The sequence below is a fragment of the Neodiprion lecontei genome, chromosome 2 (genome assembly GCF_021901455.1).
Source record: "Neodiprion lecontei isolate iyNeoLeco1 chromosome 2, iyNeoLeco1.1, whole genome shotgun sequence".
Lineage (NCBI taxonomy): Eukaryota > Metazoa > Arthropoda > Insecta > Hymenoptera > Diprionidae > Neodiprion > Neodiprion lecontei.
The window spans coordinates 7408217-7426308 of record NC_060261.1 but is presented as its reverse complement, the minus strand read 5'-3'; the positions used below and the strand labels follow the sequence as shown (position 1 = coordinate 7426308).

Below are 18092 nucleotides of genomic sequence, written 5' to 3'. Positions count from 1 at the left end.
ACGAGGCTTGTCTCTTTCGCCGTTTCAGCTCGTGGACGACGACGGAAGCGTGGAAACGGCTTTGATCAACTACCTGTTTGCCAAACAGGTGGTAAACCGCCTGCGCAGTCAGATGGACGTGGGAGATTTGCAGCGCAAACGAAGCTACTGGAAACAGTGCGCCTTCAACGCGGTCTCGTGTTTCGGGAAGTAGATTACGTATAAGGCGTGGGGATGATAATCTGCAGCGTCTACGTCCAACAGGTCGGACTCGCCCTCGATCCCCGATATGCGAAAATAAAAAGTAAATAAATAAATGAATAAATATTAAACAATTAACGAAGAAAATTAAAAAAAAGAAAAAAAAAGAAAAAAAAAAAAAAGAAACCTCGATGTAAATTATAAATGTAGTGTAAAGTAATTAATATTCAGTCGTGTTTCCAATATCTTTGAGAAAGAGGCAATTTTTCTCTGTGTAATAATATATTGTTAATTATACCTGTTACCCGTATTGTTTCCCTTCCGCGAAATTGCACAGTATTCAAAAATTCAAGAATTTTAAAACGATATTTCATGTTTCAAAACATTGTCAATATATTGTGAAAATTGGGTGTCCAGTAGAGTGTTATATGAATTAGTAATAACCAGCCAGTTATTGTCAGATTATATCTTAATCCCGGTTTACTTTGTTATTTTTTTTTTCTTCTTCTTTTCTCGATACAAGATAATAGAGAAAAAATCACGCCCGTAAGTCTGCGGGAATTTTTTTGTTTTGTTTTTAATCCAGTCGACGTAAATCGATCGCGGGTTATGATTAAAATTTCACTGTATCAATTACTTAAACGAGCTATGATATCCAATTCATGCTTTTCGCAGCTTCATTAATTATCGTTAAGGTGTTGAATTGAACGAATTATAACTTTGTAGTAGGTACTCGTCGTAGCTACGTTTCATTGATGCAATATATCAGCAAAATTATAACCGCTATTATTCAATCCCGATCCTGGTGTAGATTTCCACCCCTCCTACCTTTTTTCTCTTATACACGCATATCATAAAATGGAAATACATATCAATAACGATAAGCTGAGTGATTTAATCGACTAATCTTTCCCAACTTTCCGTACTATACAAATAATAATCCGAAGACAACTTATTTGCTTTTCATTGCCTAGCGTATTGGGCAGCTTTGCGTTGCGTTTGAATCAAATATCTTCAGTTTTCTTTCCTCAAATATGATCCACGTGTTTCAAAGTTTCATACGATTTCGTTATTTTTAGTTTACAATTTTTGAAAAAAAAATTTCTCTTTGTTGATCTCCTTGTAAACGGGGTATTGATTGGTTTCTCCGAAAATTACGAATTCGGAGTGTTTTGGATTAGGATTTTCAGCTGCGTACGCAACAAAGCAACTATATGTTATATAAATATATATATAACAAAACATACTTATATTTAAGTACATGTTAAACGCTTCAGAAGTGTAATGAAACATTACAGTTCTTTGTCAAGGAATATGTATAATGTACCAGATGAATAATAACGACGATAAGCGAAACGTGACGGAGAAAATTAATTCTACAAATTCCGGTTTATCCAAATTTGAGTATACAAAAAAAAAGAAGAAGAAGAATAAATATATACATATAATATCATATTTGCCGAGAGAGAATATACGTAAAAGGATTTTTTCAATTTACCAATTGCGTTTAGTCGTGAAGTGTTCCTACTATTAGATTATTCTTTAATTAAATATAACAAACGGTATTCCGGATATTTGATAATAATTATCTGACCGAGTGACGTTGTCATTTTTTCATCCACTTGACACGAGAAGAGAATAATTAAAAAAATAAATCTATATCCGACAGCGAGTCGGGCGAATGATAAAAAATTTTAAAAACCTCTGTTCTTCCGTAGATTGACGAAGAGGTTTACGATAACCGGTAAGTATGATAAATGCCTGTTACTAAACTTAGAGAAAGGTAAAAGACGTTATTGGAAAAAAATTAAAAAAAAACAATTACCGCTGTTACTTTATAATATGAAATCTAAAATAAATCTTGACTCTTGTCAGTCAGTTTCTCTTCTCTATTATCCGAGTTTACGCGGTGATCAAAGTGCCGGATTGCCGAGCAAGGATTACAGCCATGGCCGGTCAATGTTCTGCTCGACGTGTCGCTTTACGCGTGTTCTCTCTCTTTCTACCCTTTACGAGGAGGACTGCAATTTCCCCGAAATTTACGGGCCACCGGAAGCGCTCAAAACTAATTTCCGCAACCCCAGCCACCCCCAGCAATCTGGAGATGATATCTCATATCAACGATCGAACCGTAGACTTGGGTCTAATTTGATGGAAAAATTACCTCGGTATTTGTCCGATGTTGTCCAGTATCCTGATCATTGATTATCGCAGAATTTGCAATAAAATTTCCCGATTTTATCGTTCTACAATTTCTTTTTTTTTTGTTTTTATCTCCGTACAAATCAAACATCTCGTCGGTTCTGTTATGATTTTCATTAAAATTTTCTACACTCTTTCGATCGTTTGTAATCTCAAGAATTTGATGACGTTGATCGATTTGGTTTGGTGTGAAAGACGGGAACAATTAGTTCGTTAAATATTGTACAATTGAATTATATTTTCCAATGATTTTCGGCTGAGTAATTGCTCGGTTATTCGTTACTCCGATTCGTTAGACCGATGTGGGCAGGGGCAAGAACAGTAAACTCCCGTCAAAGCCACGGCAAAGGGTTCGGGGTCTGGTACTAGTTCAATATTTGAACGAGAGGCCTCGATCCATCCCTCAGTCACGTGACGGGCAGTCGGGGGAACTTTGCTCTCCTCCTGAAAAACAATGTTTGCCACATTTTTAAAAATATATAATATCACAATTGCCATTTTTCGACCCGAGGTTCAAGCGACTTTTTTGTTTCGAAACATCTCAAGAGAGGAAGGGATCAAGGAAGAGGGGGGTTTGCTCTTCCTGTCTGCCCCTTGTTAATTTTAGAATTTAATTACGGAGTTCTGATTCATTGCGATTATTCTGGGTAAGCGAAACTCAGGAATTTCAAATTCAAACCCAACGATATCACCAATTTTAATATAGAATCGAAATTTTCGTATACTCGAAATTCGAGCAGTTATCTTCCGTGGCAATAGGGTAGCCTCCCTTGTATTATCGGTTAATCCGAAATATAATGTAGATGATAATTGAATGGCGGTGAGAAAGAGAAAAAAAAAAAAAAGGTTGTGATTATTCAACGAGGTTATATGAGAGATAAGAGATTCTCATACTATGCAGTAAACGAGGAACGTCGACGTCTCAGCTTTCTCAGTTTCGGAACGATGAAGAAGCTCGTGTGTCTGAGCGATCGTTGTTACGATGTATAATTAGTTTGATAAGTCTCATTAGGGCCGCGAATCACTCCAGACGCCAAGCGTATAGGTATGATATTACAACTTTTGAGGAGTTTTAATCAACGTTGCTATTAATAATTCCGTCTAAAATAGACAAGCAACGAAGGAGTTGAGTGTAAGTTTCATTGAAACATGGAATCTTACTATAGTGCCAAGTATCCGTCAAATAGGCACTGCAAAATAGACAGTGTAAATTTAAAAAAACTGTTTCCTAAATCAAAAAATATTACCAAAACGTCGGTGTCCTCATCGAGGATTGATTTAGTACCCGTAAAACCGTTCGTCAAACACTGGTTATAGATGAAAAATATAAGAAAGAAAATGATGGAGCACTTCAATTACCGCTTGCAGGGTGAGCAGATGAAGAAGGAGATTTTTTTTTTTTTCAAATTTCTTTTAATTTATTTTTTTTCATCAATGTCAGGCGGTCGAGATTTACGACGAAATTTACTTCGGTAGCGAAGAATTAATTCATTTTACTATTCATTGTGCGGCTGACAAAGGTGGAAGTGAAAAATCAATCGTGGACGTACGACTTTATTCATAGCGTGACTAATGCACGTCGCTTTGTAACTGCTTATTGGTTCGAAAATGAATCAAGACTTGACGTTCCGAGTGCAGTCAGATATTTTTCAAAGCACAGATTTTTCCCACCGATATATAAATGAGTCGGAATTAATTATGATTTCACTGATTCGGTGATGATTCGAGATTTACGGTGACTAGGAGAAAAGGATTCAATGTTGAAAATTACGAAGAGGGCGGTAAATCGAAACGAATAATAATTAATCAATGACGAAAGAAGCAACTCGAGGCTGAAGGGGCGAGACAAATTTACGAGGGGATTCGTTGCACTTTGAAATATCGCGGGGTCTACATTAAAATCCAATTCTCGAAGGGCTGCAATCGTTTGATTGGACGATAAGACGTGATCCCTGCGTTTGTAAGTCTGGAGAATCGAGATTCGTTCATCTCGGAGGGGAAAAAAACCCGAGTATTATTTCTGCTCCGCCGCTACAATCGAAATCGACAAGCGGAATTTGCATTACACAGTTTTTTGGAATCACGAGTATTATTGCACGGATACTTGTATAAAAATAGGGAAGACGGTGATATCGATCGAGCTGCTCGAGCAACTTACAGCGATCCGTTAGAGCGTTAAAAGAATTTTCAGACACCCGGGAAGCTTGGCGGACGTGAAAAAGTGACTGCGGTACCATCTCAAAACGAGAGTGCGATTAAGGAGATAAATAAATACGGAAAAGCTTGGGATAAGTCTTTCATGTCAAGGATAACATTAAGCAGGATCAAGTTGGCTTGCGAAATACGTCCGAATCAGGACGTTCGACGATGTTTTTTGAAATTTCAGGGAAACCAAAACGGAAACTGACTTTGAAAGTCATGCGTATCTTAGAAAAATTTATCTACGAACAGATATTTCGGTCCCAAACGTCTCTTCGTTTACCCAACGAGACTTTTACACGGTAATAAATTTTCCGTCATTCGTTGCGATTCAAGTTCTGTATGTTGTATCATGTTTCATCTGATCGCCGAGTAGAGCTTGGCCTGCTGCAATGTTGAATGCAAACCACATAAATCATGCAAACGGATTGTGTGTTTCTCGCGCAAAAATCACGAGGAAAATTACGAGCGGTCTGTTCTAAGGAAATTTTGGAGAACAGGCCGGACGTCGATAATCGATTGACCAACTCTTCGAGCAATAGAGGGATCCATTAGAACGCCACGAGTATTGCGATACATCGAAGAGAGCTGTTGGACGTTTCGAAGATCCGCCCGAAAGCTCTGGTTTCAGGAAGCTCGTCGGCCACGAGAGAGTGACCACGGTCCTACCACTTCAAGCTGAGAGTACGACTAAGGAGAAAAATGAACACTAGAGAGTACAGCGTAAGTCCTTGACGTCAAGAATAAGACGAAGCAGGATTAAGTTGTCCTGTGCAATAATTTTTTATACCGAGATGATTGGAAATGTTTCATCAAATTTGATCAGGCTAGAAATGACTGGTAGAATTGAAATTTCCGTAAGAAAAAAAGGAAGAAAATATTGAAAATCTTACAAACCACGTATTTCAGTTAGCCTACGATACATCAATCGGTATATAGCAAGCGAGTTTAAGATGTAATAGACGATGTGGTGGTAATTTTCTGTATACAGTTGATATTATCTTAATTGATCGTCAACCACGTTTATCGCGCATGACAAATATCCGTTAGTTTTTTAATTACTCAAATGACGAATGGAGTCACAGACTTTTAGCGTACGCAAAGTAGAAAGGTAATTCCGTTCATTCGAGCGTGACGGTTAAACGATAAGTGATTTGCGCACGAAGCATATATGAATCGGTAAAGTGTTGACCGTAGGTAATATTTCAAATCCAGTTGAACCATGAGGGTCGATATATCATGGGGTGTTCTGCTATGGGTCCCTGTGTTGCTTGTCGAGGGACTTGGACTCGACCACGAGACGTTGTCAAAATACAGCAACATCAGTTCCGGTCGGCGTATCGTCAACGGGGTTCCTGCAAACCCGGAGGATTTTCAGTACATAGTTCACCTGCACACAGACGGTCCTCACGCCAGTGGAAACGTGATAGACGGTCGCTGGATCCTGACCGTCGCCCACGCCCTAGTCAACGACGTCTGTCCGAATTTGAAGATATTCCCATCGAGTTGGCAGCCCGGCGACACCACGACAATGACCGCGGTCAAGTGCTACATCCACGACAAATACACTCCGGCCGAAAACGCGTACGACATCGGCCTGGTGAAGAGCTCGGATAATCTCCTTAACAGCGGTCAATGCCAGACGATCCCTCTCCCCGAACCAGGCACCCAGTACGCTCCTGGTACCAGAGGCACCATTGCGGGATGGGGACTTAAAACGGATGGAACTTTGTCGGACCGTTTGCTGACCGGGGATGTGATGGTCGAGAGTTGGGAGACGTGCAACGAGGCGTTTGCGCACAGCCCACCAGAGTGCGGAGGAAAACCGGAGTGTACTGCTTTGAACGTCCCTCGGAGAATGGTTTGCTTACGAGGCGACGGTCCGAACCCTAAAAACATTTGTGCCGGGGATTCTGGAGGGCCTTTGACCATCGACGGGACTCTGGTAGGCGTCGCATCCGTAGGGTTCTTCAGCGATAAGTGCATTGTTGGAACGGTCACCATGTTCACATCTATCGTCGACTACCTACCGTGGATATACTCCTTCACTCATCCCGAAAAGAACACGAACGGTTTTCCGGTAGCACCAGAGTTTGATAAAACTATACCTGCCTGAGGTGAAAAGTTCTCAAGGCTCACCGACGAGTAACGCGGCGAGGTGAAATGGTGGCGTTTTTTTAAAAAAATTTTTGAATCAAAGATCGTCGTGAATGCAATGAAGTGCTCCGTCTGTAGCGGAACACGATCAATTTTCACGGACTGGCTAGGACCTCGTTGATTTTAGTTTTACACATTGGACCGAAGAATTTAATTTAATAGTCAAAGAAAAGGTACGGAAGAACTGAGACTCTTGGTTATCTGTAACCGTATATATATTCAGACCAAACAGATTATTTTACAAATTATTTTACCAATTGCTTGTATATTTGAATAAAGTAGCACAGCACTTGTTCATGAATCGTTTTCATTGGGTAACGTCAGTTATGAACTTTGTTGTAATATATAAAAAAAAAGAACTCTCATTATGCGTATAGTAATCTCCACCGTTTGATCTCTACATATTGAGTATCAATGGCATATTAATCATTCTTTTCAGAGCCTGATCGATAAACAGAAAATTATAATTTACCCTTGGTAAATGCATAGCTGACTTTAAAATAAATTTTATCGCCTGTGCTTACTAATGCAGTTCACCGTGAACAGTAAGAATTCGTAGCAAGACTGTTTCGCCGTACGGATGTTTAAAAATGGGGCGGTATAAAAATTTAAGATGGCTGTGACGCGATCAAACATAAATGAATCGCATGGCTGAGTTCCTTTTTGAAAAATTATTTGTACCAGCGTATGTATGTACAATCTGTTGATCAATGACGTCAATAAACTCCAGAAAAATTGTCTTTCAAGAATATAGATTTTGAAAATTAACATTTACTCTTAGCAATGATGGGTTTGTACTCCCATAGCGAGTCCCGACGTCTGTACAACATGTATTAACTATTTCGGAGTCACGTCAAAGGAATGAAATTACCTGTTCAGCATATTCTACCACAAAAGGGTTTCAGTCATTGATGAATAACGATGAAATAATGATGAAATAACGATGAATGTATCCCACTCGTGATTCTTTGAAAGTGCACTAGCGGGTTAGCAGGGCAGAAACAAGATGCAGCAAACTTGAGCAGTTTTGAAGCGGCGTGCCTTACTCTATATACTTAATTAACATCGACATCGACACAATTTCCTTCCTCCTTCATCGACTAGGACGTTCTATAATCGCAACCGTTCGCAGACGGAACTGCTACTGCTTTGCTAAAGTTTGAATCAGGAAACTTGGGTAATTGCAAATCGTCACGCTGTCGGTCATTCGTTCTCTTATACATATATACCGGAGGCTGCATCTCGCGATCAAAGAAACTACCGCCGAAATCGATTACCGGAGATGTAGGTACGAGAAAAGTGCACGTACGGATTTATTCGTTGAACTGAAAATAATCGAACCTATTTTTACCATCATTCCAAATCAGAGAATATCCGGTTGCAACGACGTAACCTTACAAAACGGTGAAGACAAACGTACAATTCAACGTATTTTTCAGCGGTTAGTCAAACGGCACTGAATCAATACTCCCCGACAATTGAGCCACCTGGATACTCTTACATACATCGTGTATGTAAACTGGAATCATTTTCACTGCTTTGCCATGAGCCAAGCTTTCAAATACCGTCATAAGGGACAATAAATGGGGTCCATAGGAAGTTTTCGTCACGTGACAGTAATAACCGGATGATAAGTGGACCACACACGTTGTATCGATTACAGGGTAGTTGGGACGACAAAAAGCTAGATCCATTCTGACAATGAGGGTAAGCACTTGTGTCCATCCACTATATGTCCAGGACCCCGGATCGGTAGGCGCATTGTGGAAGAAAACCCGTCCGATACATTGGATTTCCAGTTTCTGTTGTTACTCTGGAAGGGGGGTCATGTACGTTCCGGAAACACAGTACCTAAGTGACCATTATACAGCGTTCTGATGGCAGTGCACTGAATATTCAAAGATAGGTACTTGTCTACTTGCTTATTTCGAGTGTGACACATTGTGAGTGCATGAAATGAGTCCGTAGATTCGCCAATGATACAGGCAGCAAAATGGTGTTAAGGTAGCATTTTCGATTTCCGAATAGTAAAAAAAAAAAAAATTTACCTGATTTACGCCATGCCAGGTGCACAATTCCTTTACATTCCGACTGAACTAATTCCGGTTTACGAAAGATTCTACGGTAGTTCTGGTCGTAAGAAAATGGTTAATAGCCAAATAGGTGCTTAAACAAATTTTCGAATGATATTACTCACTTGAATTATCGTCGTTGGAACTTCCGCCTTGGAATGAATAACGTGCGTGGCCAAGTGTTGATCTTCCTCTTCCAGCACCTTGGCTCCGAGTCTGTACGCTACAGTTAAGGAATCAGCAGCGACAAACAGTGTAATATGTATAAGCTGAAAGCAGATTCATCACGTTAGCATAATGAATTTGCTGAACTTCGCAATCATTTTTCAATTTCATCTCAAGCAAAACCCATCTAGCTGGCTATCGTACGGAGTTTTGATAACAACAGGAAAACGAAAGGTTTGGTAATGTTGGAAAAGATTTTGTAACAAAATGGATGTCATTGAGGGACGACGAACAAGGAAAGTAAGTATCTAAAGTGTACTACCAAAAAAATTTCATACGTTATTATCGACAAGTCTTAGAGAATTGATTTTTGAGAGTAAATTTTATAGGTGAGGTTTCCCTCTCAATCGGTCGAATTAGCTCGTAAGAAGATACGTGTCTAACATTTTTTGATTTACAACATATCATGGAATGCAGAAAACCGGTGAGCTACGACTTGGATATTTTTCTTGTAACAAGAGAACTAGAATTTCCATTTACATATGAATTTATGAAATAGCCCTACCCAATATTAGCAGCTTATTTTCAGCTAGCAAAGCAAATGAGGCACTAATTTCGAGCAATTTTATTCTTTTTTTGGTGCGGGTAATAAACTGGGTTATAGAACTCACGCGGACTTAAAAGCAGTTTTGTCGATACCAGTGTGATTGAATGATAAGCAAATCGTGTACTGTGTATAGACCGCGGTAAAAGTTCGTATCGAACGCAAAGTGCTAAATGCACTCGGAGCACGATGGTCAAGACTTTTATATCGGTGGTTCTGACGTGCATCATATTGTTCCTCACCACAGGAGTCGGGTTCAAAGTCGCATCGTACTCCCCATCGAACACGACCGATTTTAATAGGCGTATCTTGAACGGGGATCAGTCTTATCCGCAAACCTTCCCTTACCCCATAAGGGTGGAGAAGAACGGTTCACTTTGCGGTAGTAGCTTGATAAGCACGAACTGGATCGTAACCGCGGCTCACTGCATACAAGACGCCTTGTGTCAGAGTCTCAAATTATACCCGTCAACCTGGCAACCGAGTTTGCGTCCGATGATACAGGCCGCAGATTGCTACACCCACGAGGAGTACAATTAGCCTATGACATCGTCCTCGTAAATACGACGGAAAACCTTCTTGACTATGGGCAATACGGATTGATTCCACTGCCCAGTCCAAGCATGGAATTTCTCCCAGGTACCAAGGCTACCATTGCTGGATGGGGAATTAACTACAATGGCAGTTCTCCCTATCGTGTGAACAGCGGGGAGACGGTCATTCAGCATTGGGAGGTCTGCAACAAGGAGTGGCAGGCCGATCGAGTCGACTGCCCCACGGGATCGGACTGCTCGGATTTGCCATTCAGGCTCTTGTGCGCCAAGGGTACAGGGAAATTCTCTCAAAGTGTATGCGCCGGGGATTCAGGGGGGCCGTTAATCGTTAACGGAGTACTAGCCGGCATCAATACTGCTGCGTCTTATATTGGCTCTGGTCGGAACCGCAAATCGTGGTTGGAAGTGAGACCATTCACCTGAAAGTCTTCGACTACCTGCCGTCGACATATAGTCATATTGATCCTAGCAAGGATACCGGGGATATATTGGTGACTCCGGAAGCACCGATTACTTTATCTATCAAACCGTACCTTTACCGGCAGGCTTCTTAGGATCCATCGACCACCATTGTCTGTCTGTAGGTCAAAACGGAACGACGAGCTGGTCGATGAGCATTCAACACTTTTGTCCAACCTTCTTCCTGATCCACCGGATTCCGCTGTTTCAACAAGGTATCGAGGAATTTCGCATGATACCATGTTGCAGTTAATACAAACTATCTTTGTCCAATTGATATGTTACGAAATAAATTTATGGCAAATTGAAAAGTTTTTTCTCCACCCTGAGTCTTAGCCGATCAGTAGAACTTGGTTTACTTCTAGCAGCTAGGTCACGCATAGCTGGGTTAAATGTTATTGACCATCACCATTGTTCATTCAGCTTTGGGACCATTCTGTCATGTGGGCAAAAAGCATTTCCATTGAGTCTGCGTAAGCATACAGGATCTTTCATCCCTGCGGCGGTTTTGACGATTTATTAATCATACAAGTGCATTATGCACGGAATAAGAATCGGCAAAGAACTAATACCAAAGAAGAGTGTCAACACCAGTTCAACCACGATAGTCAACAATTTCTCGAGGATTCTGATTTGCTCCCATTTATTGCCACAGGTCTAAGGACGAAATCCCAAATAAAGTCCCGGCGACGAGTAAAACCGTCTATAGCGGTAAGCGTGTCATGAGCGGGAAACAAGCCAACAAACTCGAGAGATTTCTTGTATTCGGTAAGACTGGATGTGGATGGTTTGCTCTGCAGCGGTACTGTTGTCGGCAATTACTGGACGAGTAAGTTTAACGATTAGGAGTTTAAGTCTAGCAGGTCGCAGTGCCGGATGGACCTCTTTAACTGTGTGACCTTCCTGATACACCGAAGAAAGTTTTGTGTGCAGAAGGTACGGGACATCTCCTCGAAGTATTTGCAGCGGCGATTCTGGGGGACCTCTTATAGCCGACGGGTTAATCGCTGGTGTTAACATTGCCTCAATCTACATTGGACCTGGGATGGGCGGTGAATGTGGAATGGGAACGTCGACGCTGCACACTACTGTGGTTGACTATCTGTTGTGGATATGTTCTTTCACTCAGCCCGATGGATATTGCGCGGACGATATTCAGACAGATCCGGAATCTGACAATACTATGCCTATCCGACAAGAGTAGACTTTCTAGGCTAGCTGAAGAGCAAGATCAAAGGTAGAGTAAAGTGGCGGCTTAGCATTCGACTACAGTGCAGGATTTTATACACTCTAGGGACTCAATTAGTTGTACGGTCTGTATAAGTAACATATAATATGATATGGTATAGAGAAACATGTTGATACTTTGTTCTCCAGAGTTGAATCAGTGAAACATATAGAAAAAATATCAACGATAGTAAACCAAAGATGGTGATGTCATTGTTTTTTTTTTTTTATTCCAGTCGAACAAATATATTTTTGACCAAGTTTCTTTCGTTATACGTGAATCGTGAAAAATTGCCCGGAACCCTTGTCAAGCACGAAACTAACAAGACGTGGCATATGAAGATTGAACCACATGAGCGAGTGAGAATTTTTAACGGAGTTAAACAAATTGTTCAGAAACATTTCAGACCATACTGTTTTCGAGACACGTGTATAATGCTCTCGTGCGGTAAATTTTCATTTGAATAATCTATAATCGATCTTTCGAAGGCTTACGGTTATCACGCGTGACGATTCGTAACGGCGCCATGGATCGCGTAGCTAATGAACAACAGGTGTAATGAAATTCGAATGAACCTGAAGGTAATTTTCCGAACACGGTTGCGAGGATAGAATGATAAGCGAATTGCACACGGTATATGAATCAGGGAGTAAGTTTGGATCGAAAACAAAGTGCTGCGAACCGACGAGCAATATGAAGCTCAATACTTTATCCGTTATTTTTACGTGTGCCCCGTTACTACTCCTTCTCCATGGAAGCTCAAGGTCAACCGCGCTCGCATCGCCTTACGGTAGCAGCGATTCTGGCAGGCGCATTATGAACGGACAGCAAGCCAATCCCGCAGATTTTCCATTTTTCGTGAAACTCGTCTCGGACGGAATACTCTGTGGCGGCAGCATAATAAGCAACTACTGGATCGTCACTGCGTGTCACTGTATATTCAGGGCTAGATGTCAGGCGATAGAAATATACCCTTCGAATTCACAGCGTGGTCAGCCGCCGCCGATACACGCAGCACAATGCGTGATCCACCCCCAGTATGACCCAACACGGCACGCCTTCGACATCGCCCTCATAAGAACCGTGGAAGACATGGTCAGTGGTGGACTTAAAGCGATCACCCTTACGCCACCAGGCACCCGTTACCCTCCTGGCACCCCGGCCACCATCGTGGGCTGGGGAAAGATAGGATACAACGCATATCCCCAAACTCTTTTACGCGGACAGTCGGTCCTTGTGCCCTGGGACGTGTGCAATGCCCAGTACAAGTCTGGTTCGAATCGTTGCAGAGGCAACCCGAACTGTGAAAATATACCGAACAGAATATTGTGCGCGCAGGGCCAAGGGTCGGCTCCGCAAAGTGGTTGTGGCGGGGATTCTGGAGGACCTTTCATTATTAACGGGAATCTAGCAGCGATCAACACGGCTGCAATATACACCAGTCGCCCCACGTTCAGTGCAGGATGTATACTTGGGAGTGCGACGATGCACACCAGTATCGTTGACTATCTACCATGGTTATTTTCTCTTGTTGACCCTAGCGTCAATACGGCAGGGTTTCCAGTAGCTCCAGAATCCAGCAACACTTTAGTCATCGAAAGCTGAGGTATATTTCCGGACCGATTATCAAGGCGGCAACGGGTGATGGGGAACAAATAAGAATCTGATTAGTGGATGGCTTTTAACATTTTCCACTTTAACACACGATGATGGGTTTACTTTGGTCAATCAAATAAATACATGGAAAAATTCCGATACTGTATTAAACACAATTCCCGATCATCCCTCGAAATAAATTTCAAAAGCATCGGATTCACTTTCAGTTGGCGTCCTGAGCCATCAGTCATTTCATAACGCACCGGCGGCCATATTGGCATGGGTGAGTTCGCACCATCAAGATAACCGAAGCCCACTATTTCCGCTTCCCTCCCTCACAGCGAGGGGTACATAAGCCAATCTTTTCTCGGCCACAAGCCATTCGTAGTGCAACTAAGCTGTAGTGTCCATTGTCTCGTCGTTCTAATGCAGGTGTACTAATTCGCACGTCCTTGGTGTCACGAATTTGAATACAAATACCACTCGCCGTAGCAAGGAACGCGTACTGAGCAATACGTGCAAATTGCCAATGTTGAACAAGGAATAGCCACCTTATCACATTATTTTTACGCCAAGTAGAAGGCACCATTTAGTTTACATTATATCAATTTTATCTTTTCAATAAACACGGATTCGTCGAATATAAGGAATTATAATATCATAAACCTATCACCGTCGACGATAAACATACCTCCGAACGTACCAGTCCGAGTTGCAACAACGAACTGAACATTTGCAAGCCGCGCACTTTGGGGTCGAACAAACCCGCGACACATCTGGCGGAAGTTCGACGGTTACATATGTAATTCCGTGTGGATAAAATAATTCTTTTCTGGCATTTTGATGCTTCTACTTACTAAACTATTCATCTTTTGTGCACGTTGTCGGGATATAATGGTTTTCAGAAAACACTAATGGACAATTTTACGATTGAAGTGATTTTGATGAAATCTTGTTTTACTACAACGTGTCGAGAAAAAATATTGCAAACTTAATTTACAGCATAACTTGTATAAGCTATCTGCTTCAAAATACTCTGAAATATCGCTCGGAACCCTCGTCAAGCACGAAACTAACAAGACGTGACATATTAAGATTGAACCACATGAGTGAGTGCGAATTTTTTCATTGCAGTTCAATAAATTGTTCAGAATCATTTCAGACCACACCGTTTTCGAGACACGTGTATAATGCATTCCTGCGGTAAAATTTCATTTGAACAGCCTATAATCGATCTTTCGAGGGTTGGCGCTTATCACGCGTAACGATTCGCAACGGTGCCATTGCATCGCGCAGCTAATGAACAAGAGGTGTAATGAAATCCGAATGAATGTGAAGGTAATTTTCTCAACACAGTTGGACGATTGAATGATAAGCGGATTGCACACGGTATATGAATCAGGGAATAAGTCTGGGTCGGAAACAGAGTGCTGCGAACTCACGAACATCATGAAGCTCAATACTTTATCCACTATTCTTACGTGTGCCCCGTTACTACTTCTTCTCCATGGAAGCTCAAGGTCAACCGTGCTCGCATCGCCATACAGTGACAACGATTCTGGCAGGCGCATCATGAATGGACAGCAAGCCAATCCCGCAGATTTTCCATTTTTGGTGAGACTCGTCGCGGACGGAAATCTCTGCGGCGGCAGCATAATAAGCAACTACTGGATCGTCACTGCGGCTCACTGTATATTCAGGGCTAGATGTCAGGCGATAGAAATATACCGTTCTAACTGGCAGCTTGGTCAGCCACCGCAGATACACGCTGCTCAATGCGTGATCCACCCCCAGAACGACCCGAGACGGTACGCCTTTGACGTCGCCCTCATAAGAACCGTGGAAGACATGGTCAGCGGTGGACTTAAAGCGATCACCCTTACGCCACCAGGCACCCGTTACCCTCCTGGCACCCCGGCCACCATCGTGGGCTGGGGAAAGATAGGATACAACGCATATCCCCAAACTCTTTTACGCGGACAGTCGGTCCTTGTGCCCTGGGACGTGTGCAATGCCCAATTCAAGGCTGGTTCGCTTCGTTGCAGCGGCAACCCGAACTGTAACATTGAAGATATACCGAACAGAGTATTGTGCGCCCGGGGCCAAGGGCAAGATCCGCAAAGTATGTGTGGCGGAGACTCTGGAGGACCTTTAATTATTAACGGGGAACTAGCAGCGATCAACACTGCTTCAATGTACGGCAGTCGGCCCATATTGACTGCAGGATGTGTACTTGGGACTGCGACGATGCACACCAGTATCGTTGACTATCTACCATGGTTGTTTTCTCTTGTTGACCCTAGCGTCAATACAGCAGGGTTTCCGGTGGCTCCAGAATCCAGCACCACTTTGCCCGTCGATGGTTGAGGCATATTTTCGGGCCAATTGGCAACTCGGCATCGAGTGTTGGGAAAAAAAAAAAAATTCAAGTAGTGAATGGCTTTTCAAATTTTCCACACTTACACACGATGATGGGTTTACTTTGTTCAACCAAATAAATACACGGGAAAATTCCGATACTGTGTTAAACACAATTCCAGACCATCCCTCGAAATAAATTTTAAGAGCGTCGAAACAATTTCCTAGTACCGTTAATGACGACTATTCGTGAATTGATAAGTTATTCTCTAGTAAATGTCTAGTTGAAATAGCGCTGCTGTATGAATGAATGATTGTTAGCTGCAGTGGAGCTAAACTAATTCTCCAGATCCAATGTACGAGACTGATGCAATTTAATACTGATAAGCTTGCAGTCAAAGGAGCTGGCAAGGAGGTATACTAATTCCAAGAAAGAAAAAAAAAAAAAAAAAAAAAAAAAAACAAGGAGACCCTTACTGTCGTTCGCTCCGCGAAGGAAAATCGCTACAAATAACGCGTTACCAAGTTACCCAGAAAAAGGTATCGTTGAGACAGGCCTAATTTCACACCTAAAGCCCAGATTCACGAATCAGGCATATTCAGCTAAATTCTGGTTATAATAATGTAATTTTTATAAACGAACAGTCGTTATTTATTGGGAAATATGCGGTTTTGTCTCTAAAACGATCTCGTTTGGTGACTGATTCAAGTCTAATCCGTGCAGTGAAACTAAAAATATATCAAACTCGCTTCATCTCATTTTCATCTTCGTGAATCAGAAATATTACATGATCCAGCTGTACGTTTCACCGGGTGCGGTAAGACCGTAACTTTTTCAACTTCATTAGTTGACCTAGACTTCGAAAAATCGACTAGACGCGATAAAACAACAATATTTTGAATAAGCCAAACCCCAATCGAACTGATTATTTGGTTATTCAATCGTAAAAAGGGCTACGCTAAAATCGATGTATGTAAATACGTGACTGCAGTGGCGATTTGCGACCGAAGCTTTTGCAGTTGAAAGAGTCAACGGGTTGCCCTATTTCCGTGGCAAGCAAACTGATATTCCGTCTGCCTGCTAGTATACGTAGGTATGTGCGGAGTACATACATACTTTGCGAATGCGAAGACGAGTCTCCTGTTTCCCGCTACTCGTGTCCACGATACATAAGTTGAACACGGGTGTTTCAAAACAAGTAAGGTAAAGAAAAATGCACCAAACCTCACATTGCGAGTTTCAAAATTATGTTAAACACGACAGGCTGCTGACCAACAAGAAAACTTTTCCGTCACTTACACATAAGCTAACGATATTTGTCGGTAGAAAACTTTCCGCTCATTCGCGTGAAAACTTTTAAGAGGACAAAGTGACTTTTGAATTGCTCTCTAGGTTGCGAAAAGTGCTATAAGTATAGGTACAGAGAGTTGGGGCATCCGCCAACAACGTTTACTTTACGAAGGAATGTAACTTGAATTTCCCGAGATGTGACCAAAGGTTGGTTTCGGTATTGGTAAACGGTAGATGGGTACTACACTCCATTTCGCGTCATCGAAAAATTTGCTCAACGATGGCCGAAGGACTCGTTAATATTGTTATTATCGTTGTTATTATTTACCGTTCGATTGGTCAGGCGCACGTGATCAATCGCCAATTAAGTTTATAAGAAATAACAACCTTATTTTTCATCTTTCATTCGAATTCAAACAAACGATTCCTTCGTTACATTGCATATTTTTTTTTTTCGTTTTACTCGTTTTCTCGCTTCAGTGAAGAAGCAATTTTATCGACTTCAGGTACAAGTAATAAGCGTACGGTACATAAATACACACGAAAGAAAGGTTTCAGGAGTTTGCGTAGATATAAATATGTGTTCATTGGGTTTTTCACTCTTTCCCTTGCTCATTTTTCCGCTCTCCATATAACGTGATGCAAATAAAAAGAATGAGAAAAAAATCGCAAATTCCGTGGAATTCGCCAATGGAAATATTGATTTCTTCTCGAACGCAATATTAAAACGGCAAATGAGATTATACAAGGGATTCCGGCAAACCCATGATTTTTTTTTTTTTTTTCATAAATTCGAAAGTTCAAAGGTATTTGCTACTCCACTCATAAGCCTTTCACATTTTTTTATACCCGTATTGAAAAAGATCGCAGAGTCTACACGATTCAGCCTCGGGTTTATTACTGAACGGGTTTGTCAATCGGTTTTTTAAAGAAGGCTTAAGCCATCTTAAAAATTTTCGCTTTAAAAACAAATACGAATGTTAACCCGTTACTATCGTCGATTTCCTGCTTCATTAAACAAAGTACC

General features: G+C 41.6%; 3 protein-coding genes across 5 annotated transcripts in view; 2 read left to right on the top strand and 1 right to left on the bottom strand.

Moving 5' to 3' along the window:
- Positions 1 to 458: 458 nt before the first annotated feature.
- Positions 459 to 18092, bottom strand: part of LOC107226619 (DNA ligase 3) — a 79509-nt gene continuing 61875 nt past the window's right edge. The window contains exons 19-21 of one of the 3 annotated variants that reach the window (XM_046732477.1): positions 8936 to 9026; positions 2620 to 2826; positions 459 to 2278 (exon numbers count right to left, since the gene is read on the bottom strand). In XM_046732477.1, coding sequence (XP_046588433.1) covers positions 2662 to 2826; positions 8936 to 9026 — 256 coding nt within the window. In that variant the 3' untranslated portion in view covers positions 459 to 2278; positions 2620 to 2661. Of the gene's footprint in view, positions 2827 to 8637; positions 8869 to 8935; positions 9027 to 18092 lie in introns of those variants that run through there. The other 2 variants (XM_046732476.1, XM_046732475.1) reach the window with 2 other exon arrangements.
- On the top strand, positions 2520 to 15933 carry LOC107226620 (tryptase delta). The gene is made up of 2 exons (XM_015667499.2): positions 2520 to 2524; positions 14845 to 15933. The coding sequence occupies exon 2, from the start codon at positions 14866 to 14868 to the stop codon at positions 15781 to 15783; it is 918 nt and encodes a 305-aa protein (XP_015522985.2). The 5' UTR covers positions 2520 to 2524; positions 14845 to 14865; the 3' UTR covers positions 15784 to 15933.
- LOC107226622 (trypsin-7) lies at positions 5773 to 7462 on the top strand. The gene has a single exon (XM_015667501.2). It carries the CDS (start codon positions 5804 to 5806, stop codon positions 6695 to 6697), a length of 894 nt encoding a protein of 297 aa, XP_015522987.2. The 5' UTR covers positions 5773 to 5803; the 3' UTR covers positions 6698 to 7462.